Below are 25,356 nucleotides of genomic sequence, written 5' to 3' on the forward strand. Positions count from 1 at the left end.
TGTTTGATAAAGTCAGAAAATTATTCTCATCATTCCTATGGAACAAATCCCATCCATGGCTGAAATACCAATTTCTTATTCAAAAGCCCAGATTTGGAGGCTTGGGAGTCCCGGACCTTTACACTTATTATAAGGCGAACCATCTGAATATATAGAAATCATTGATACGGTATTCAGATCACTCCTCCTTATATATAACCTTGGAAAGAGATGATCTGCTACTGTTAGACTATATTTATGGGCCTTAAAACCCTCCTCTCCAAACTCCATATGTTCTAGTGTTTTACTCAAAGGTACTATTAGAGTTTGGCAGGATATTAATATCCCTTGTCGTCTTCTTTCCAAGAGTTATCCACTATTGCCCCTTAGCCTTCTGCCCTCTCTGATAGATCCTAGAGAGGCACCCTCAGTCCTCCTTTTGGAACCTTCTGCATGACACTATGCTTTCGACTTTTTTCGATACAGACACAATCATACTTAGCTTTGATTACTTAAAGACGGGATTGGTATTGAGGGACTTTATTCAAATTTATGAATATATGTGTTAAATATGTTACTAGGTTCATCGCCCCAAATTCCTTTTCGCTTTTTGAAAATAAATTACAAAGTCCGGCAGTACGGAAAGGTGCCTTAGCTAATGTTCGTTTTTTTTTTTTTTTTGTTTTTTTTTTTACTGTCTCTAGAGGGTAGACGAGTTGGTGCTTATTTCTAAATGGGAAAGGGACTTGCAACACATTCTCAGAGGATGATCAAAAAATTTAATTTGAAACACTCACATGGCTTTTCACGCTGCATAAAAATAAGAGAAAATTCTTACAAGATTGTCACGTTGGTATAAGGTTCCCTCCTGGTTACACATGATTAACCCCGTCATATCTGATATTTGCTGGCGCTGCCATAGGGAAGAGGGCACTTTGTTTCACATCTGGTGGCAATGCACTGCGATACAAGCTTATTGGCGGGACATTTTGACTGAGATAAATGTTATCTGTTCCTCTAAAGTTGCCTTTTCACCACAAACTATTCTACTGTGGTTACCCTCTGATTCCTTCAAACCCAAAAGGAATGATTAAGCTACTTTTCTTCTAACAGCTGCTAAATTATTAATCCCCTTGTTTTGGAAATCCGATTCTACCCCATCTATAGACTTCTGGGTTAGGAAGGTCCAGGAGATCTATAGGCTGGAAGAATTAGTACATTGGGAACTACGTACTAGATATAAATTCCTGTGCATCTGGTCACCCTGGCTATCTTTTATGTCAATAGATCCCCTCCAGCCTCTTGAATTACTCCCCTAATGTGGAATCTGTCACTCTACCTGTATTCTATCCCGTTTAGTCACACACCTATATGAATGTAAATGTATATATACATAGATATATATGCTGTACCATTCCCACAAGATTGTTTCCCCTCCGATATCCTTCTTTCCTTTACCCTCCACTATGTTTATTTATGTTCTCCTTATGTCTTTTTTTTTTTTATATATTGTATACATGTATCAAGGAACTTATATGCCATTATTTGACTATTTTCATGTGTATACAGGAAAATCTGAGTGATATATGCAAAATGTTTTGTTTTGCCAACTCTCAATAAAAACTGTTTGAAAACAGAAAAGAAAACAAAGGTTTTCCCTGTGAATGAAAAATCTCATAAAAATTATTATGGCAGAATGGGAGGGTTCTGAAAAGAGGCTCTTCATTTCAAGAGAATTCAAAAACAGACTTCTTTTTGATCAAGAAGACACAAAACCTTGTGATGAGGTTCCAAAAGTTGACGTCCTGATAACTAGAGTTGCTAAAAAAAAACCCTGCAATCCTCTTAGAAGATTCCTCTCCGTTAAATGATCTCATGGACCGAGAAGCAGATAGACTGCTGAAAAAAGCCTGGGATTCTTCATCCGCATTAATTTCTACAAACGTCGCTGCTACGTCTGTCGCAACATCGATATTTAGTTGGTTGAGCTAACTCGAGGCCTATTTAATAATGGAAACTTGAAGAGAAGACACCTTGGAATCTCTAAAATTAATGAAAGGAAATATCCAGAATCCCAGAATTATGTGGTTGGGGAGCCACAAGGTGCCGTCCTAGTAACTAAACCAAAAAACAATAAACCAAAAAACTATCCAGGACAAAACAAGCACTCATCTGGGTAAGAAAATTAGATGATTGATATATAAATAATCAATATATCTATAAATATAATAAAAAATAATTTTAATACATAGAAAAAGGGGGGAGGGAAAGGTAATACAAACAATTCCCACAATTGCATATACAGTAATAGAAAACAATTTAAAAACTATATGGCCAGGAGAAATAATGGGTATATATAAATATATGCATCAATATGCTCAAGGAAATACAAAAGGGTATATCAGAGATACAAAAAGGATATATCGGCAAGGTGCATGTAGCAAATTACAGCCTGAGAGAACCAGGTAAATGCAAACCGGTCAAGACAGTAGAATAATTAGGCACATCCAGGAATAAGCAATGAAAATATAGATGATCCACAGAGATTTTTCGCATACTCATCTATTGCGTGCCGATCAGTCCATGGATGGTCTTTATCTTTTTGAACTTTCAGTGCAACTTGAACAGCCATATACATCTGACCTTGAGGAACGAACTTAAGATCTTTTCAATTCCTTCAAACAGGCGGATTCCTGATCATACACAGAGTGGGTTTTTCCTTGCTTCCTTATCCGAAACAGGATGTATTAATTCCCGGGTACAGGTGAGGGCTGTTGTAGCGTGCATGCAAAATCCTTGCTTCGGATTTAAAACAGCCAATTGATATCCTCTAGGTGTTATGTCCCATACCTCGTGAGTAGTAGAGGTTAGGAATCTCAAATCCAGAGACCCAATAGAAAAACACCGGCCAAGGTAGTAGATCACAAACCAAGTGTGGTTTGAAGCATGGAGTTAGTTGACCACGCCTGAGAAAAACGGTGTGATGACGTCTCTCACCACCGTGCATACGTCTTACGCGTTTCATCCCAGCTGGGACTTCATCAGAGACAGGAAATCATGTTCACGATAGTACCTGTTTATATAGGACAGGTATTTAAAGACATATGATCAATTTTAATAACTCAATCGTTTACATGCAGAAAAATGTTCGGAATAATCTGCAAATACAGATTAAACAAATGTACAATACATCTTAGACCATTTTTAAGAAAGTAATCATAAAAAAGGAGAAAAATTTCATTAGAATATTGCCAGAATTGCCAAAGCAAGTACGACCAAAAATTTGGTCCTCATTAATAACTTTAAATAAGATACTAATGTCATTATCCTGTAGAAAGAGGCATCACTCTCCCAAAAAGTAAAAAGAAGGTAACGATTCCTAACCTCTACTACTCACGAGGTATGGGACATAACACCTAGAAGATATCAATTGGCTGTTTTAAATCCGAAACAAGGATTTTGCATGCACGCTACAACAGCCCTCACCTGTACCCGGGAATTAATCCATCCTGTTTCGGATAAGGAAGCAAGGAAAAACCCACTCTGTGTATGATCAGGAATCCGCCTGTTTGAAGGAATTGAAAAGATCTTAAGTTCGTTCCTCAAGGTCAGATGTATATGGCTGTTCAAGTTGCACTGAAAGTTCAAAAAGATAAAGACCATCCATGGACTGATCGGCACGCAATAGATGAGTATGCGAAAAATCTCTGTGGATCATCTATATTTTCATTGCTTATTCCTGGATGTGCCTAATTATTCTACTGTCCTGACCGGTTTGAATTTACCTGGTTCTCTCAGGCTGTAATTTGCTACATGCACCTTGCCGATATATCCTTTTTGTATCTCTGATATACCCTTTTGTATTTCCTTGAGCATATTGATGCATATATTTATATATACCCATTATTTCTCCTGGCCAGGTAGTTTTTAAATTGTTTTCTATTACTGTATATGCAATTGTGGTAATTGTTTGTATTACCTTTCCCTCCCCCTTTTTTCTATGTATTAAAATTATTTTTTATTATATTTATAGATATATTCATTATTTATATATCAATAATCTAATTTTCTTACCCAGATGAGTGCTTGTTTTGTCCTGGATAGTTTTTTGGTTTATTGTTTTTTACCTTGGAATCTCTACCTTTACTAAAAATGGCAACGGGGTTTTTGGTAGACGCATCAGCTGAATCGATCAGATTTGCCACCAGGAATGGGAATGGGGCTCAGTCCAATGCTGTTAGAAGAGCATTGTGGCTCAAGATGTGGTCAGGAGACACGAAATCTAAAAACAAGCTTTGCTCCATTTCCTTCACAGGATCTTTGATGTTTGGGCCTCTCCTAGATAAAATGTGGGGAAAGCGCAACAGATGAGAAGGGGTTTCCAGAAGAAAAACCCATAATCTCCATCAATTCCTCATCTTGGACGTCCAGAAACTTTACAACTAAAGGCGATTGCTCCAGTACCCCACAACGAAACATTCAAGGGCTGCTGCTCAAAAATCTTCTTAGGCCTGTAAGAGCTATTTCGGTTTTTTGACCATCATCAACCTGAAAATTTCTTCGCTTCCAATTTGTTTGTCTCCCCTTCAGCATTTCCTCTGTCCCCAGAGTATTTACAAAAATTATGGCAGAGATTATGGCGTTTTTAAGGAGTCAGACATAGTTATCATCCCATACCTAGACGACTTCCTTCTGGTAGTGGATACTCAGTCTATACTGAACAACCATCGGTTACAGGTTCTTACCCTACCACAGAAATTGGAATGGATAATAAACTTCAAAGTCAAGTCTTCCTCCCTAAAACAGAAGGTCTTCCTAAGAGTAGACTACTCCCTCCAACATTCTCTCCAAGGGAGAAACCATTACATCTACAAACCGAAGTGTGGACATTTTGGGGAATAGACACCTGTTCCTTAAGAGAAGGAATGCGGATGTTAGGTTTGATGACGTCTTGCATACAGTCCATTCCGCGTAGTCCATTCCACTCCCGACCCTTACAGAATCTAATCCTATCCCAGTGGAATCGAAAACAAGATTCCATGAATTCAAAAATTTGGATTCCCGAGAAAGTGAAATCATCTCTCTACTGGTGGCTCTGCCCAAACAACATAAACAAAAGGGTCCCATGGAAAACTTCTCCTTTTATGTGGTAATTACCACAGATGCCATCAAACAAGGTTGGTGTTCCAGAACAAACCGTTTTAGGGTACGTGGCCTTCTCAGATGAAGATTGTTTTCAAACTACAGAGAACTAAAAGCCGTTTGGGAAACATTCATAAAATCTATGCCCATCATAATAGGGATGCATGTTATTGTCCTATAGGACAACACAACTGCAGTATCCTTTCTTTGTCATCAGGGGGGAACAAGACATGCTCATCTTCAAGCCCTCTCTGCGCAAATCTTCAGTTGGGCAGAAGAAAATGTCTGGTCTGTTTCTGCAGTCCACTGAGCCGGAAGAAAATAGATCCAGGGGAATGGTCCCTTATCGAGGAAGTTTTCCAGTCCCTAACCCAAAGATGGAGTTATCCTCAAGTGGATCTATTCACCACAAGAAAAAACTCCCAGGTAGATGCATTCTTCTCTATAACTCTCAGAGCACCCATTGGGAGTAGATGTAGTCTAACAACCCAGGGACATGAATCTGGCCTATGCCTTTCCTGAGTGCCCTCTAATTCTAATTCCTGTTTTTTTTTTAAAGAAAAATCCAGGAAGAATTAACAAAATACATAATCATTCTTCCCTATTGGCCAAAAAGAAGCTGGTTTCCAATCATAAAGTACCTGGCAGTGGAAGACCCTATCCTATTCCCAGTCAAGAAGAACCTTCTCTCACAAGGTCCCTTATTTTTTCAAGGTGTAGACTCTGAAGTTGTCCGCATGGATCCCAAAAGGCAGATCCCGAGGAACGATGGTCTGTCAGACTAGGTAATTTCAACTATTTTATTAAGCCATAAAGAAGTTACCTCAAAAATCTATTGAAAAATTTGGAAGATATTCTGTTCCTGGTATGGAGATCCAGAACCAGACCCGGTTTTTTTTCCTAACATCGCGAAGATCCTAGATTTTTTTTACAATCCAGATTCAAAAATGGGCTTAGCCCTGGTTCCTTTTGTATAAGGTACAAATTTCAGCTCTAAGCAGTTTATTCAATACTCCCATAGCTGAACATATGTGGATCAGAATATTCACATAAGTAATTTCTAAATTAAAACCATCCCTAAAGAAATCGGTACCTACCTGGGATTTAAATGTAGTTCGATCGGCTATTTGTGATCATCCTTTTGAGCCCATCGACTCATTTGATATAAAGCATTTTAACACTAAAATCTGCATTTTTAGTCGCTATTACATCATCAAGAAGGATTGGAGAAATCCTATCTCTTTCAATCCTGGAACCCTACCTAAAAATTCAAGAAAACAAGATCATTGTAAAGCTAGACCTTTGTTTTATTCCAAAAGTGCCTACTGCCTTCCATAGAGACCAAGAAATAATTCTATGTCCAGATCCAAAAGACCCATCAAGAAGAAAAGTTCCATAGCTTGGATGTTGGGCGTACAGCGCTTCATTGCCTTGATAAAACATCTTCTTGCTGACCGGATAAAAATCTATTTGTCTTATATGGTGGAAAGAATAAATGAAAGAAAGCTTCTAAAAGCTCTCTAGCAAGATGGGTGAGAATTACTATACGAGAAGCCTATAAGTCCCAAAGACTCTGTGCCCCCCAAGGCATAAAAGCTCATTTAAACTTTGTTAAAATTCTGATTTGTGCAAGTAACATGTCCGTTATTATCCCTAAAAGGGATTCTGGTGTAGTAATTGAAAAACACTGGCAAGGCAATGGTGGGAGTGGCCTTTTAATCTGTCGTCCTGTCCCTATAGAGATAAGGGGGAAACCTTCTGTGGTGCTGTCATGATGGACTCCTGGAAATAGAAGTACCGGTAGGTCTAATTCCTACTTTCTTGTTACTATTTGTGGGGCACACAGCACCATGGGTATATACCCTTGCCATTAGGAAGGCTAACACTAGGTAGGATAAAGTGTTCGCTCCGACTAGGTAGGCCACACCCTTTCTACAGACACGGAGCTTATTCGTAATAGCCCAGTGTCCGTAGAAGGCAGATACTACCCGCTTCTAAGGTCTGCTACACCTTTTTTTTTTTTTTTTTTTTTTTTTTTTAGTATTATTTCTAACCTTTCTTCCTTTTAAGGTTTATAGTCGATTGTCAGCCTGATCAACAGCCTATCCTCCCCCCCCCCCTCCCCCCCCCCCCCCCGATGGTGCCTGAAAACCATTCAGTCCTCTGTACTGTACTTGCTCTACTGCTGGTCACCCGAACACCACTTTTTCTTCCACGGATGGCATGCCAGAACTTCAAAATATATGCGCGAGATTGCTGAAGGAGTGGCCCTGTGTCAACCTGAAGATGTTGGAGGGTGATTGAGTGGTGCCATATACAACCCCCTCTGGACAACCCACCTCTACACCAGGGGTCCATTTTTTTTTTTTAGCACAGTATCCCCCAGACTACATGAAGCTAGGCCACCTCCTTATGCTGAGAGAGTTACAATTGCCTCTCTGTAGGAATTAGCTTCTTGTCGCGGTCCGTGGGAAAAGGTGATCTCTCCACTGCATTCAGCGAACTACAGAACGGACTGTGTCGAACCGTTGGTAGGTCCTTCCTAATATAGCCCCCGGCTTCTCAGCAGGCTAGGCCGCATTTTACTTGGGTAGTTTCTCGCCCACCTGGGTCATGTCTCTTCTTGGCGTCAACCGCTTTCTCCGCTGTACTGGCTGCTGAGGTAGCGGGCACAGGCTTTCTCTTGGCAAGTCTTCCTTTTCAGTAGGTTCTTGTAGCGAGGTGGTCTCACTTCCTATGCGCCATAGCTGCAGATACTGCCATACAAAGGGCCTGTCCAGGGCTACTCGGCCTCCTGTCTGTCGAAACACAGTTCCATGGATCCGTTACACCTTTTCATTAAACTGTATTTTTTTAGGGGGTAATTTTGTTTTTACTTTAGGAGGGCTCACTTCCACTTACACTTGTTTAACTAGTGCAGAGTATACCCCTCTCCCAGCATGTCATTCTCTTGGCAGGATTATAACACAACTGGCCCCTGTGGTGTCCGGGACAGATCCAGATCCAGCTCTCAGCTGCTACATAAGAATTGATTTGTGGCATCAGGTACATCTTACCTATTAAGAATTAATTCCCCTTCCCAGGATCTCTTGCGCAAGTAATGGAAACACCCTGACAGACAATTGCTGGCTTTCCAGAGGACAGATATGCTGTTCCCCTATCCAGGAGAATTTTGTTTCCAAGTAGGCTGTTTCTCCCTTGGTGGATCTGCCTGTGTCTTTGCTGTCCACGAGCACTACTCTTTCGCTCTCAGATGGACATTCATCTTCCATGCCAAAGCTCTCCTGGCAGGGCCTCCCAAGGCCCCGGAAGCCCTCATCTTTCACCTGAAGGTGTCTAGCCACTAGGTCTTCTCTTCAGTGTGGAGATGACTTCTTCTCTATCAGGTTTGCAAGGCTTTGGTGCATAAATTTATTTTGTAGTTCTACCAAATTCATACTCTAGCTTCTTCCAGAACCAGCCTGGGTCACAAGGTACTCCAAGCTGCCGAGTGTTAGGTGGGTTGCATGGTAGATTCTTCCTTTTACACAATCTCTGGAATGTGCTGTTTTTTTCTTTTCCTTACTACTTTTTTACACTGTCTGTGGAAAGTGTACAGCCTGACTGGGCGAGGCCAACTGTTTTTCCTACCTAATGTTGGCCTCCTAGTGGCAAGGGCCTATACTCATGTTGCTGTATCCCCCATTTAATTCAGCGAGAAAAGGATTTTATGGTAAGTACAGAAATCTATATTTTTTCTTTTCCATGTCAAAGGCTTGTCACTTCGCATTATTAACACAGGAGATGCTGATAGATTGCAAAGCAAAAAATAAGGGCACTTACTTTGAAGGTGGTGATGAATTAGTTGAAATAGCTACTTTTTTTTTTTTGTCCTAGGGTTCCATACCTGGCTGTTGCACGTACGTTTGAGATGATCGAAAATGAGTCTGCTCGGTAGGTTTTTGAAGTTCATTTTTAACCCTACTAATATTTGGTATTTTTGTTTTTCTTTGCTGCAGTAAATGTCCTTTTTTCACGATGTCAAAAAAACATATGGTTTCTGAGCAGGCTGAATTTTATTTTAAAGCCAAACCACGCCCTGGCTGTCCGCTTTGTTGCAGATTTGCCTTTTTGTTTTTACTAAAATCAAGATTATATCTTATGACATGGGGATGTATAAAGCTTTCATTTTGAAAATAGGTTTCCTGTTTTTTTATGTAGAGAGAACTTTTCCAAAAATGCAAATATGAACACTTATCAGACTGGCCTGTAACATGCTCTAATGGCACTAAGGCCCCATGTACACAACCGTATTTTCATCTATCCCGAAATACTGTCCGTAAATACGGATCCATAGGCATCAGTATTTCATCAGTATATACGGAAGGGTGTCTGTAAATACAGTCCGTATTGCATTCGTATTCCATCCGTATATACGGATCCGTAAAAACAGAGGGAGGATGCAAATTATGTCATCAGCATGTTGCATAGCATCGCTTCCGTAAATACGGACAGTATACGGATGCACATCCGTAGCAGTCCGTATTTACAGAAGCTCCCATAGACTTCCGTGGGAGAGTCCTTGTCATAATTGATCACAAGAATAGGTTTGGTTCTATAATTTTTTCAGCACGGACCCCCATCAGTAAAAATACTGAAATGTGTCCGTGACCAATAGAAATGAATGGGTTTGTAATTGTCAGTAATTACTGTCCATACTTACTGATGATAAATACGGTCGTGTTCATGGGGCTTAAGCTAGTGGATTCCGTAGCATCCACTAAACTGTACCTTGAACTCCCGCTGTTGGTAAATGGCTTTACAGCAAAACTCTCATCCAATCTGGAACAAGATCTTATTATTTTTTACCCTTTCACCTATGACAGCACCCCTGGAGTGACATCCCATCCGCTGGACAGGAAACCTGAGGATATAAAAATGGACACACCTCTCCACACACCCAGTCAGGTTTCCTGTCCTCCGGATAGAAAGATTGTCCTGAGGAAAAGCACTTCTCCGGGGTTGCAGACCCCCTAGCAAGGTCTCGCCTTATTCCACTAGGGGTGCTCTGAAAGGTATAAGTCTCCTTTTGGACGGAGCAACCTTGAGTCTGGTACAGGTTCTCCCTCCTCTCCCGGTCCATCGCCTCCCGCCTGCTGCAGCAAAAGGAGGTGGTTTAAGGCCCACACTGTTTGCCTTCCTCTGGCAGGGAGCGGATTCCCGGGGTCCCGTTCGGTTCTGCCGGACCATGCCCAGCGTTGGTGGCTTTCCGGCGCACTCACTGGCACTTCTGGTGGCCGCGACGTGTCACTTCCGGGCGGTGATGCATCAAACACTCCAGGGGGCGGTGTTCCGGTGACCCACGTGGAGAGGAGGGGCTCCAGCGTCCAGGGCTGAGGGCCTCCCAGCCAATCCATGGCCTATTTAGGCCAGAAACAGCAGGAGCTTCGGTCTCCAGTCTTCTTCCTCCATTATGGAAACGCCAGGAGAAGCACCAGGACGCACTGACCGCTCAGATGCCAAGTCCTACAGTCCGGTACTTGAGGAGGCCAGGAATATGGGGTAAGATCAAAAACCCTCTTCCTTACCTAATACTGTTCCCTTTCTCTTGTACATATGTTTAGGCCAGGGATTGTCCTAGGAAAAAAACAGGATAAGGCTCATAACAAGGAATGTGCAATTTGTAAAAAGAAACTTGCATCATCCTATAACAAAAGGCTCTGTCAGAAATGTTTAACAACATCATCTCAGAAGAGTCTACAAACTTCGCCACAAGTATCAAGGATATTGTAAGGGCTGAAGTTAGGAACTCACTAAAGTCCCTTAAGAGGAAAAGAGATCCTCCGTTCGCCTCTTCTAGCCGGATGGATTCTGATTCCTCAGCTGAGGAGGATCCTCAACTAGGTGAAGAAGGGGAGTACAGCTCCTTTGATTCCTCAGGTGAGGACGAGGGAGAAAGGAATCTGTTCCCAACCGAGGACATAGACCTACTCCTAAAAACAGTTAGGGCGACTATGAATATAGATGATCCTAAAGAACCTCGGTCCGTCCAGGACATAATGTTTCAAGGCCTAGGACATAAGAAAAATAGAACCTTTCCTATCCATAGAAACATAACTAACCTCATTAAAGAGAATGGAAAAATCCTGATAGGAAAACAAGTATTCCCAAATTTCTCAAAAGGAAATATCCTTTTGAGGACGAGGCATGCAAAGACTGGGACAACATCCCTAGACTTGACGCTCCAGTAGCCAAGATATCAAGGAAACACTCCCTTCCCTTTGAAGATCTAGCCTCCTTGTCTGACCCTATGGATAGGAAGGCCGACTTCTACCTTAAAAAAAACCTGGGAAGCTTCTACAGGGGCTTTTAAACCAGGCATCGCAGCCACTTGTGTGGCTAGATCTCTGAAAATCTGGCTCGCACAATTGGATCTACATTTAAAAGACAAGACCCCTCGGGATCAGATCTTAGCCTCCCTTCCAACACTTTCCAAGGCCGCAGATTTCTTGGCAGATGCCTCAGTAGATGCTGTACGCCTTTCCGCCAGATCAGCGGCCCTGTCAAATTCTGCTAGACGGGCTATCTTGCTAAAAACCTGGAAAGGGGACACCGGATCCAAAGGGAAGCTGTGTGCTATTCCCTGCTCAGGAGATTACCTTTTTGGGCCCCCGCTTGATGACCTGCTGGAAAAAGCATCAGATAGTAAGAAGGGGTTCCCTGCACAAGCAAGGCCAACAAGAGATTCCTTTCGTCCCAGAGGGCCTTATAACAAAAGGCCTAACCCTTGGGGGACAGGACATTAGACCCTCAAGATTTACTAGGAAGAATAAGTCCTTTCTCTTCAGACCCCAGAAGGACCCTAAAAATAGGGACCAACAATGACGCCACAGGATCTACAGTGGGGGGTCGGCTTTCCTGGTTTCTCAAGGATTGGCAAAGAATATCAGCAAATCCTTGGATTCTAGGAATTATAAAAACTGGGTACGTACTAGAGTTCAGATCTCTTCCCCAGACAGATTTTTTTTCTCACAAGGTCCCTAAGGAGCCAAGACCAACAAAAGATCCTAGAAATAGAAGTTCTGTCACTCATAAAAAAAGGCGTACTAATCCAAGTTCCAAGCATAGAGACAGGTCAAGGCTTTTATTCCCCTCTCTTCCTTGTGAACAAACCAGGAGGCAAACACAGGGTCATTATAAATCTAAAAAAATGAAACCTTTATCTGACCTACAAAATATTCCGCATGGAGAGCATTGCATCAACTATAAATCTCCTCTCCAGGGATTGTGTGATGGCCTCAATAGACCTAGAGGATGCTTACTATCACGTACCCATATGTCATAATCATCATCAAAGATACCTAAGGGTAGCCGTGTCACTCAACGGGTCTGTAATTCACCTACAATACAGAGCCCTTACCTTTGGCATCTCACAAGCCCCAAGGGTATTTTCAAAACAGATAGCGTAAATGACCTCTTACATCAGGATGAACGACATTCCCCTGATCCCATATCTGGACGATTTCCTGTTGGTTGCAGAAACATCTCAAACCTTGACCCCATAGATACAGATAGTCCGAGATATAGATTCACTGAAAAATTGATAATAAATGTCGTTCCAATATTGTTAAATATAGTTCACCGCCTGAAAGAACGATTAAAAAGTAAAGTTTATTAATTGTATTTATAAAATTGTGGCTCAACCAGCCACTGATACCAGACCAGGCATAAGCAAGCGATTTGCGACAGGAGAAAATGGTTCAGAGTGAATGATGTATCTCACACCTAAATAACAATTCTCCTGCTAATAGTATAAATGCCGCTATATCCTTGCCAAAAATCACTATCTATATAGATCCTACGCGTTTCCTCATCACACTTAAGGTGATGTTTCCTCAGGGATTCATAGATATAAATTGTAGTTAAATTCTAAAGTGTTTCAATAGTTGCAATGTTACAGCACTGGATAGCACTGTTCATGTGCTGATTGTTAGCCTCCAGGCGCATGCACGGCTCTAATACACTGGCCGTACACGCGCCGAAAAGACCCATGGTTTAAAAGGCTGAGAGCCCGCCCTCAAAAGGTCGTCCCCGGGGGAAGCCACCAATCCGCGTCATACTGAATTGACAGTTCAGGAGCCGCGTCTAGCGTCCCCTAGTTACTATGGACGCGTTCGGCGTTCAGGAACCCTCACTGGTTGCTAGGTCCGCGGGGAGCCGCCTCCGGCACGTCACAGGTTGTCGTGTATGACGCGGATTGGTGGCTTCCCCCGGGGACGACCTTTTGAGGGCGGGCTCTCAGCCTTTTAAACCGTGCTCGGCGCTGCGGGACGCGATGTCTCGCATCCCTATAGATGAGTCTATGGAGGGATGCGTGAAAAAATAGGACATGTCCTATTTTCTCATGGACCCTTCACACGGTCTGTTGAAACAACGGCTGTGTGAACGGCCACATTGAATTACAAAGGTCCGTCGGACGGCCGATGTTTCAACGGCCGTCACGCGGACGTTTAACACGCTTGTGTAAATAAGGCCTAACGGTAATATTACATTACATCCTGCCCATCCGTGTAATGTATGCACCGGGAAAGCTCCCAGAACGTATGGTAAACAGTCCCATACACCTGATGGAGATTAAAAAAGCCTCAGTTCGGATGGGATCTATATAGATAGTGATTTTTGGCAAGGATATAGCGGAATTTATACTATTAGCAGGAGAATTGTTATTTAGGTGTGAGATACATCATTCACTCTGAACCATTTTCTCCTGTCGCAAATCGCTTGCTTATGCCTGGTCTGGTATCAGTGGCTGGTTGAGCCACAATTTTATAAATACAATTAATAAACTTTACTTTTTAATCGTTCTTTCAGGCGGTGAACTATAGTCCGAGATCTACTAACAAAATTAGGATGGAACATAAATTTAAAAAAATAAAATTTAAACCTATCAAAAAGATGTGTATTCTTAGGAACCCTGCTGGACTCCTCCAAGCAGATGTCCTTTCTTCCAGAAGAAAAAAATCAGTCCACTGATAAGCAGGATATCCGAGATCTAACTGAGCCATACGACATCTTTCAGGAAAGCTATGTCAGTCCTGAGCCTCATGACATCATGCATCCCAGCCGTACTATGGGCTCACTTCAGATCCAGGCCACTACAGTGGGACATTTTAAATCAATGGGACAGGAGCAGTCTCTCCTTAGACCAACCCTTACACATCTCTTCCGCAGCAAGGCTGTCCCTCAGATGGTGGTTGAACAGGGAGAACCTCATGAGGGGTATTCCATGGAAGTTAACCCCTACTCTCAACATGACCACAGATGCTAGTCCTTGGGGGTGGGGAGCTCATTACGACTCCTCTCTCCTTCAGGCTCAGTGGGATCAGCAGACTGCTCAGAGATCCTCCAACTTCAGGGAACTGGCAGCAGTTCTTCAGGCCTTGAAGAGATCCATACATGCAATCTCAGGTCAACACTTAAAAATATATTCAGACAACACGACCACAGTATCTTATACAAATCGGCAGAGGGGTACGAGATCGGCCTCGCTGATGTACTTATCCTCACAGATATTTTCTCTGGCAGAACACCACCTATTGACCCTATCAGCTGTTCATCTGAAGGGAAAAGACAACCAGGTGGCAGACTTCCTAAGCTCAGAATGGTGCCTGAATACAACAGTATTTCAGGAAATCATCCTCAAATGGGGAACCCCATCAATAGACCTATTTGCGTCCAAGGAAAACAGAAAAACCCAGAGATTCTTCTCCCTAAACCCTTCAGACCACCCAACAGCAATAGACACATTTTCCCAGTGCTGGAGTCAAGAGAGATTATACGCCTCCCCCCCACTAATAGCCCCCTTCTGGCCAAAGAGACCATGGTTCACGTGTCACGTGTTTAAGAAAAATTTCTTCACACCAACCATGGGTACTCCCAAACATGTCAGATCTTCTATATCAGGGCCCAGTAATACACCCCGACATTCAGAAGCTCCATCTGACAGCCTGGAAACTGAAAGGATAATCCTTAGGCAAAGAGGATTCTCAGAACCGGTCATTTCCACTCTAATAGCCAGTAGGAAACCAATTTCCTCAAAAATATATCTGAGGTCATGGAAAGCATTCTTGAATTTTGCAGGCAGGGATATTAATCCTTTAACCAGACCAGATATTCCCTTAATATTGGATTTCCTCCAGGCAGGATTAAATAAAAACCTTAGGCCTACTACGTTAAAGGTTCAGATTTCTGCTTTAAGTTCCTTCTTCAATTCTAAATTACCAGAACATCCCTGGATCAAGAGATTCCTAACTGCCGCCTGCAGACTTCAACCCCAGATAACATCCCCAGTTCCGCCCTGGGACTTAAACCTTGTTCTCCAGGCCATGACAAAACCACCTTTTGAACCAGTAGACTCTATCTCCTTGAAAATGCTGACGCTCAAAATGACATTTTTGTTAGCCATTACTTCAGCCCATAGAGTGAGCGAGATTCAGGCCCTCTCTGCATTTCCTCCACATACCCTACTGCTAGATGATAGTCATTCTAAACACCTTATTAGAATTCCTTCCTAAAGTGGTCTCTCCCAGTCACTTAGACAAAGATATTGTCCTTCCATCTTTTTGTGATTCCCAAAAAAATCAGAAGGAACAACAGTTTAACTGCTTAGATGTAAGAAGATGCCTAGTCCAGTACCTAAAGATTACCCAGGATCTAAGATCCTCAGAAAACTTGTTTGTCCAATTTCAGGGTGACAACAAAGGTTTGGCAGCCAGTAAAGCCACTATAGTGAGGTGGATCAAGCAGGCCATACAATTAGCCTACATAAATCAGAAGCTCAAGCCCCCAGAGTTTTTCAGAGCTCACTCCACCAGGGCCGTGTCCACTTCATGGAGAGCAGACGCATCCCTAGACCAAATATGTAAGGCTGCCACATGGAGTTCTCCGCACACCTTCTTTAAACACTACCGATTACAACTGCATACAGCCTCTGACTTGGCCTTTGGTAGAAAGGTGCTACAAGCTGTGGTCCCACCCTAAAAATATTGGTTTCTATTTTACATCTCCAGGGGTGCGGTCATAGGTGAAAGGGTAAAATATTGATTACTTACCGGTAATCGGTTTTTCAAGAACCTATGACAGCACCCCACTGTTACCCTCCCATGGTTGTAGCATATGACCCTCATAAGCTGGATCGCTAACTTTAAATTTAAGCATTCCTGTAAATATTGTATATATTAAGGTGTGAGGGAATTTCACAAAAAAAAAAAAACACCAACCACAATATAAACTAAACTACTTCTCATCCTGAGTTCTTCCTAAAGACTGGGTGTGTGGAGAGGTGAGTGCATTTTTATATCCTCAGGTTTCCTTCCAGCGGATGGGGCGTCTCTCCAGGGGTGCTGTCATAGGTTCTTGAAAAACCGATTACCGGTAAGTAATCAATCTTTTTCCCCCATACAGCATGTGCTTCCTGATTGGCCCTTGTTGTTGACATATTTTGTATTGCACTGCAACCTACAAGGCTCTGTGGGAGTGTTGTAACTGTTTTGAAATGCTGTTAAGATTTGGACAATATGTAGGATAGTATATCCTTTAGGCCGGATTCACACGAGCTAGTCCGTTTTGCGTGCGCAAAAAACGCAGCGTTTTGAGCGCGCAAAAGGTCAGTGTGTCAGCATATGGTGCGTGGCTGTGTGATTTTCGCGCGTCGTTATTATGACACACTGTTTTTATGTTTGCAAACAGAAAAGCACGTGGTGCTTTTCTGTTTCTATTCATTTATTTAACTGCTGTTGCGTGATTCACGAGCTGCACCCAGAAGTTCTTCCGTGTGCCGAGCGCGATTTGCACGCACCCGTTGGCTTCAATGGGTGCGTGCAGCGCGAAACATGGGCAAATATAGGACATGTCATGAGTTTTACGCAGCGCGCATACGCTGCGTGAAATTCACTGACAGTCTGAACCAGCCCATTCATTAACATAGGTCCGTGCGACGCGCGTGAGAATCACGTGCGTAGCACGGACGTATATCACTTTTGTGTGAATAAGCCCTTACAGTTTTAGGAGCCTTCAGAGAAGTAGGAAATCTCACAATTCAGTCAGACTCGTAACATTTGACCTTCACTCTGGTGAAATGGGGAAGTATATTTCTGTGCTGTAAGTCAATCCTCAGTTGATACAATATATATTTGAAATGTTTAATTTTTAATCGGGAGCTATTGGCGCCAAATCTATTGACATATTTCTAACTTTGTTTTGAATTTATTTGTTGTTTTAGTTTAAAGAACATAGAAACACTGAGTAATTTTCTGCGATCTGTCATCTGTTTGTCTCCGGGGGATCTTCTACCGTGTATCTATCTCTGTCTGAACCGCCTGGGTCCTGCCTATGAGGGTCTTGAACTTGGCATTGGGGAGACCATATTAATGAAAGCTGTTGCACAAGCAACAGGTAATTAAGTACTGAAGAGTAAACCATATACTATGGGAAATTGCAATTCTTATCACTTCGTTGGTTATTATGTACATCAATATCCCCTTAATGTGGCATCTGCACTTATATTCCAGTTTGATGCAGGAAACCATGTGGAATTTCCTAAAGCTGGAAGTGAAAGACTAAGCAGAGATAACCGATTATAGTTACATAGTAGGGTTGAAAAAAAGATATGTCTATCAAGACCCCATTAAGTCTAAAACTTCCCTCCAATATCTCCGTAGCCCAGGACAACTTCATATCATGCGGATTAAATCCGCCTACACTTTTTGACACCTAGGACAGATAGAATCACACTTAAAGAGGCTCTGTCACCAGATTTTGCAACCCCTATCTGCTATTGCAGCAGATAGGCGCTGCAATGTAGATTACAGTAACGTTTTTATTTTTAAAAAACGAGCATTTTTGGCCAAGTTATGACCATTTTCGTATTTATGCAAATGAGGCTTGCAAAAGTACAACTGGGCGTGTTGAAAAGTAAAAGTACAACTGGGCGTGTATTATGTGCGTACATCGGGGCGTGTTTACTACTTTTACTAGCTGGGCGTTGTGTATAGAAGTGTCATCCACTTCTCTTCACAACGCCCAGCTTCTGGCAGTGCAGCACTGTGACGTCACTCACAGGTCCTGCATCGTGTCGGCACCAGAGGCTACAGATGATTCTGCAGCAGCATCGGCGTTTGCAGGTAAGTCGATGTAGCTACTTACCTGCAAATGCTGATGCTGCTGCAGAATCAACTGTAGCCTCTGGTGCCGACACGATGCAGGACCTGTGAGTGACGTCACAGTGCTGCACTGCCAGAAGCTGGGCGTTGTGAAGAGAAGTGGATGACACTTCTATACACAACGCCCAGCTAGTAATAGTAGTAAACACGCCCCGATGTACGCACATAATACACGCCCAGTTGTACTTTTACTTTTCAACACGCCCAGTTGTACTTTTGCAAGCCTCATTTGCATAAATACGAAAATGGTCATAACTTGGCCAAAAATGCTCGTTTTTTAAAAATAAAAACGTTACTGTAATCTACATTGCAGCGCCTATCTGCTGCAATAGCAGATAGGGGCTGCAAAATCTGGTGACAGAGCCTCTTTAAGGCCAATTCTGTATAAGAACAATGGAGTGTGTTAGACCCGATGTATTAATTAAGGATGAGATAGGCGATAGGCTTCACTTCTACCGAATTGCCTGCAAAATTTAAACCCATAGCTCGTTACTGAAAGGCCCAATATATCTTTCCCATTTAACAGAACAGGGAATACTTTTTAAAAAAAAACATTCATGTAAATGTTTATATAATAAAGATATGGTAGACTGCTGCGTTGACTCTGGACTTGATATAATTCAGTCGACCAACAACGGCAGATGACATGGCTCCCCAAACCATCACTGACTGTGGAAACTTCACACTTGACCACAAACAACTTGGATTAATTACCTCTCCACTCTTCCTCCAGACTCTGGAACCTTGATTTCCAAATGAAATGCCAAATTTACGTTCATCTGAAAACAGGACTTTGGTCCACTGTACAGCAAGTCCAGAGTCTATGCAGCCGTCTACCACTTTCAGCAGATTCATGTTCATTTTTATACAATAAATGTATACAATTTTCCAATATACTTTGTTTTAATTCCTCACTGCTTTCAAGATCTCTGCATGTTGTCATTCAATTGAAACATTTGTGTGGATAAAATCCTTTCCATGGTCATATGATGCTGCCATCATTAGAAGACACGGCTCTGATACACATACTGTAACGAGCTGTGCACCTGTATGTCCATCACATGACAATGGATGTAATTTTATTCAGTGGAAGTAAGCAATGAATGTTCCTACTGAATGACAACGCGCAGAGATCTTGAAAGCAGTGAGGAACTAAAAAAAAAAGTATATTGGAACATTTTATAAATTTATTGTAGAAAAATTAACATGAATCTGCTGAAAGTGGACAACCCCTTTAACATTATATTGAAACTAATTATCAGAAAGCAAGATATGTAAAAATCCATGTCCGTCATGAATCACAAATTGTATCAAGTTGTTGCTAGTGTAGTAGTGTTGACAGAATCACTCACAAGCCTTGAGGAATTAATACAGACCAAATTCTAAAATTGTATAGCTTTTAATTGTACAATAAAATAACTTGAATATGAAATTGGACAATTCCTTTAATCTCCTACTCGAGCAAAAAAACGTGCAAAATATCACTATCTTAATTGGACACTTTAAGCACAATTCCAGTAAAAGGACCATGAATACCTGTGAAAAAGCTTATGACCAATTTATTAATTGGTTCTCAGATTTCTACCTTTTTTTTTTTATAATTAAGAAGTGGTAGTTAAAGTTACCAAAAAAAGTGTAACCCACAAAATCTTAGCTAAATAAAACATTCTTTACTGATATTTCAGAAAACCTACTGTATGCTAAAATGTATAGGAAGTAATAACCATTATAAATGCTGCATAGTTTATAACACAAGTTGTGTACTACTTTGGCTTTTTATTTATGCTGCATACTGCTAAAAGTAGATGCAGGTTTGTCTTAAATCGCATGAATAGTAATCCCTAACTTGAATATTTAAATCTAAAGGTGACCATACACATTAGACAAAACTCTGTTAAACCCACAGTTTTTAGCAGTATTGACTGATGATGCGGGTTTATGGGCCACATCACTCTGCCCCCAACACCAGATGCCTGGGGAAAGAAGGCTCTAGGCATGTTGGATTTCAACACGCCTGATATTTTGTTTTAACGAGAGATCAGACGATGCTAGCCAAGTTTGTGCGGCCGCTTATTACCCGCTCCCTGTTAGAATAAGGTTGGATTCACACGGGCGTGTTTGGTCAGTAAAATACGGTCCGTATGTCGGCAGTATTTCACGGACGGAACACAGTTCAATAAAGGCTGGTTGAGAACAGAGAGCATAAATAGGTGCTACATAGGGTGAGTACGCCAGATTAGCAATGGAATTCTCTGTTAGGTATAGTAAATGGAGGCTCACCTTTTAGGGGTTGTGCATGGATAGGCACAACACTGTTGCGGAGCCGGTTCGTTAGGAAGGATGCTGCCGGTGCTGTAATCCCTAGAGCGTCAGGTGCCTACCTCGCCAGGGAATAAATGCACGGGATCCACTGTGAAAAAGCGACACCATCCAGGCGCAATACTTCCAAGAGTCCAACGTTTTTTTGGGAAAATATAATTTATTGTCTGTAACAATAGATGCTGATAAAATGTACATAAAAAAAAGAGGGTCTCTTGAGGTACAACACGTTTCGGGGAAACAACCCCTTTGTCACGTAAACGTGCGACAATGACTTTGTCTCATGTTTACTTGATTAAAGGTTTTTTTTTTCCCTGAAACGCATTGTACCTCAAGAGACCCTCTCTTTTTTTTTTTTTTTTTTTTTTTTAATCATTCTATCATGATCTATTTTAGACAAGAAGTATTATTTTTACCAAAAAACATGTTCGACTCATGGAAGATTGCGCCAGGATGTTGTCGCTTTTTCACAGTGGATCGCACCTGGTTCCCATTGTTTTTATCTACCTGCGAACACCGTTCAGGAAGGCGGGCTCCTAGCATCATGGTTATATATGGCGCTAGGAGTCACTGCCTCCCAGCGGGAATATTGTCCCGTACTGTTATCATATTTTCAGTATGGGACAGTATTCCCGCGGGGAGGCAGGGTCTCCTAGTGTCATAGATAACTATGATGCTAGGAGTCCAGCTCCCTGAACTGTGTTCGGTCCGGGAAATACTGCTGACATACGGGTCGTGTTTTATGGACCAAACGCGTCGTGTGAAACCGGCCTGAACATGCAGGATTGGCCGAATAAGTATCTATTGATGTATTAACAGTTGAAGAGCGCAAGCATTTTTGCGTCTTTTCCTGTATTTGTTTTAGAAAATCACTTATGTACGAACTTTAATGTTGTATGAATATAAATGGGAGTAGGATAAGCAAAGTGAAGGGTTGCCGACTAATTTACAGCAGGGTGGTTGGACAGGAGTGAAATTACTGTTTTTATTTATGTATGTATTGCGTTTATGTTCCGACCCATATTTCAGCTTTATTGATCTGCCCATATTTTCTCAGGTCGACAATTAGACAAAATTAAGGCTGAAGCTCAAGAGAAGGGTGATCTAGGCCTTGTTGCAGAGAGTAGTCGTGGTAATCAGCGCACCATGTTCACCCCTCCAAAGCTCACCGTCTCGGGTGTTTTCAATAAACTGAAAGAGATCGCCAGAATGACTGGTAATGCTGTAAGTATTAACTTGCATTACGTGCAAATACAAAATTGCTTCCTTGGTTAGAGACCAAACCCTTTTAAACTAAATTTTAGCTTTCTGTCTAAAAATGGTGATGCAAATTTGACTAATCCCGCAGATGATCTATAAGGGAATGCCTGACTGTCAGCATGTTGGGATTCAAAATACAGCATCCTGTCCGCCTCTTGCGAGTGAGCATATTTATTGGAGAGTAGAGGGCGTTGACAATGAACTTCTTCCCAACAGCTGTCTAATGTGTATGAGAAACGCACACTTCCACATACAGATGGATGTAGACACAACCACAGATACATGCACTGAGTTAAACACAAACATTTATCTCAAATCTTTAGCACTCCATGTAGAAATAGATGATTTATAGGTTACCTGTATAAACTCCATTGTGTTAGGACTGCACTGAGACTTTCTAAAAATCACTGTCTACAGGAATGTATTGAGTCACTTTAAAATCTCTTGGATGTTATCAAGAAACTTGTTTTGAATATTTATTGCCTGTAATATACTTGTAGCACGGACCCGTAGTCTTTATGGGGTGCCACCGTGAGGCATGGTTTTTTGCCCTTGAAGCAAATGCTTTCATAATATGTCAAGATGTGCAGTGTGATACTGATCCCCAATGTGGTCATAAACATTACCCCTTCGTCAGTTGAAAACTTTACTTGCTTCCTATTACATTCTGTATCTATTTCATTGCAGTCTATGAATAAGAAGATTGATATAATTAAAGGGTTGTTTGTGGCATGCAAGCATTCTGAAGCACGTTTTATAGCCAGGTATGATTTTTTTTTTTTTCTCGAAAGCTCTTCTTTAATTATTTTTAGTTGTTTGTCCCTCTTATGATTTTTTTTATTTGTGTGTTTCACTATCTAGAGCTCTAGGAGGAAAACTTCGAATAGGACTGGCAGAGCTCTCCGTTCTTTCAGCTATTGCCCAAGCAGTTTGCTTAACACCACCTGGTCAATGTGAGTGTTGGTGTTAATAAATTCTGTTTCGTAAATGTTACCTCACTCTCTTTATAATTGTAACCCTAATTGGACTTCTAAATGGCAACTTAATTTCTAACTGGTAGATTTGTTTCAAATGTTACCAACACCTTTTTTAGTTACCCCTTCCCATTGCAGTAGTGCCATTGCATAACTTGCTTGTGATTTAATTTTCTCACTTGGGTATACAGTATTTCCACGTTGGGTTCTGGCCTGATAGTCTTCTAAATAAAGGAAAAATACTGTCACAAATTTGAGAGAAGAATTTTGGTATGTGGCTAAATTTGGAGTGATCTTCAGCTATGTGACTATGTAGGTTTAAAACAAAAAACAATATTAGTGATGTAGAGCTGCTCGCCCAAGAAAGTTTTATTAAGGTTTTTAACATTTTAACTTTATTTAGACTTCTATTGGGGCAGATTTTACTTAGACTGGAGTTTCCTACTGGAAAATGTTTCTCCCCTCCTCCTCTATTTTCACATGTTAAAGCGGATATGTCAGCTCATATCTAAACTTTCTTCTGTTAAAGCAGATCTGTCCGCTCCTATTAACCCCAAAAATGTTGTGCTGGATAGCTGATAGAAGGGACCAAAGAACACACCAGAGTCTTGGTTATGAGGCTGGTGCATTCATAAAGGGCGAGCTCCCCCTCCCTTATTCACTGGGGTGATTGACGGCCGCTGTGTATATAGATACACTGCAGCCAGCTGGCAAAGGGGTGGAAAGAGGAGGGAGGCCTCTCCTCCTGAATACTCGGGATTTAGAAGTATGAGACTGGTGTATTCTTTGATTGCTCCTATAAGCAAATCGAACAATTTTTGCTACAAGGAGAATGGATCTGTCCCTGTAAGGCCTCATTTACATCATGATTTTGTCCAATGTTGAACATATACGCCGGGAAAAGCGAACAGTGGTGTTCGTCACACATACACTATTATGATATTTGTTTTAATGTATACGTTATGATCTTTCATGAACTTTTCATGATGTATATATCGAACGAATTCCATAATAGCGTCTAGGTGACGAATGCTACATTTAAGTATCCAGCACCCATAGGCTAAAATGACATCTGTTTAATGTATTTGTCATGAAAAGCTACAAAAAGCTGATTACATATGCGTTTAATAGATGGTTGTAATGTTTGCCATACAGTGGCGCACATCACCTGTAGCCTTCCATTTAAAAATATATATATACATACCACGCGGTATATGTTTTTTGCAGTTTCTCGTTGTATGGAGTGATGTAGTCTACTACGCTATTCCAAATCTTAAAAAAAATAAAAAAAGTATATCAATGTGTGCTAGCCTCACGGAGGCCAAACGGACACACTTCTGGCCTTTGTTGGGCTAATACAGCCTTTGGACATGTTTAGGGTGTACATCTGGAGCTTTTCTCGTGTGTATACTATTTATGTAGGGCCAAAACATGAGGTGAACAGGGCCTAATATACTGCCTTCACGAAGAGCAGTATATTCAGCGGACAGATATGCTTTAAGATCTCTGTACTTGCCCTTACCTGCGTTATTGCAATGTTTTTTTGTTTGTTTTTTTTCCTTCATTTTTACCTTTTTCAACTTGCAGGGGTTAATCCTATTTTAAAAATGTTCATTCAGATTTTTCATAGGTTCTAAAAACAAGTGCTTAAATGCTATGTACACCTTTTTGAGGTCGTTTTTATTTAGTTTTTTTTTTTCAATTAATAGATTGGTCAGAATGATTAGTGTAACTTTGTAAATAGTTTTTATTAAAAATTCGTTTTACTTTTAAGTTATGAAGTTAGATGTAATAGTTTACAGGTGGCTCCTACATGTCAGAGACACGCAGGAACCGCCGACACGGAACCAGGCAGGACTGACTGATTCAGTGTAAATCGAACGATACAGCTTTAGTCCGTTTGATTAGTGTAACTTTGTAATCTATTTATTTAAAAAAACAAAACAAAAAAACAAATGTGTACATGGCCTTGAACTCAATTTGTGGCACTTTCCTTCAGCTTGGTGAAGAACTTTGGGCTAGGATCATGATTGGTCTAGTGATCTTTAGTTTAATTTGAATTTCCAAGATACTAAAATTAAAAAAATAGCCAATTTTCAAATAGTTTTGGTTAAAAATATTTTGAAAATATGCAGACCTCTGTGTCTATATGTTTACATCAAATAAATCCTGTGTGTATTCTGATCCTGCAGTTAAGTGTTATTACTTAGGCCCCATGCACACGAACATGCTTTTGCGGCCGCAATTCCCCCGAAAATCCACGGGAGAATTGCGGCACTTTTCATTCCCACGGGGCCATGCACACGACTGGTTTCCACGGTCCGTTACATATGCCCCCACATTATAAACTGAAATACTCGTAAAACCTCAAACAAAACTACTGCCAAGCAAAATCTGTGCTCCAAATTACGTTCCCTCTCTCCTGAACCCTACAGCGTACCCAAACAGCCGTTTACATCCACATATATGGCATCACCATACTT

General features: G+C 41.3%; 1 protein-coding gene across 6 annotated transcripts in view; it reads left to right on the forward strand.

Annotated features, from left to right (window-relative positions):
• Positions 1-25,356, forward strand: part of LIG1 (DNA ligase 1) — a 277,726-nt gene that overhangs the window by 128,219 nt on the left and 124,151 nt on the right. For all 6 annotated transcript variants that reach the window (XR_012850873.1, XM_075840007.1, XM_075840009.1 and 3 more), the window contains 5 exons: positions 8,998-9,054; positions 17,381-17,553; positions 21,697-21,863; positions 22,587-22,663; positions 22,761-22,852. Coding sequence is in view for 5 of the 6 variants with exons in the window: in XM_075840007.1 (XP_075696122.1) it covers positions 8,998-9,054; positions 17,381-17,553; positions 21,697-21,863; positions 22,587-22,663; positions 22,761-22,852 (566 nt within the window). In the remaining variant the exon portion in view is untranslated. The remainder of the gene's footprint in view (positions 1-8,997; positions 9,055-17,380; positions 17,554-21,696; positions 21,864-22,586; positions 22,664-22,760; positions 22,853-25,356) is intronic.

The sequence above is a fragment of the Rhinoderma darwinii genome, chromosome 10, assembly GCF_050947455.1.
Source record: "Rhinoderma darwinii isolate aRhiDar2 chromosome 10, aRhiDar2.hap1, whole genome shotgun sequence".
In the NCBI taxonomy this organism is placed as follows: Eukaryota; Metazoa; Chordata; class Amphibia; order Anura; family Rhinodermatidae; genus Rhinoderma; species Rhinoderma darwinii.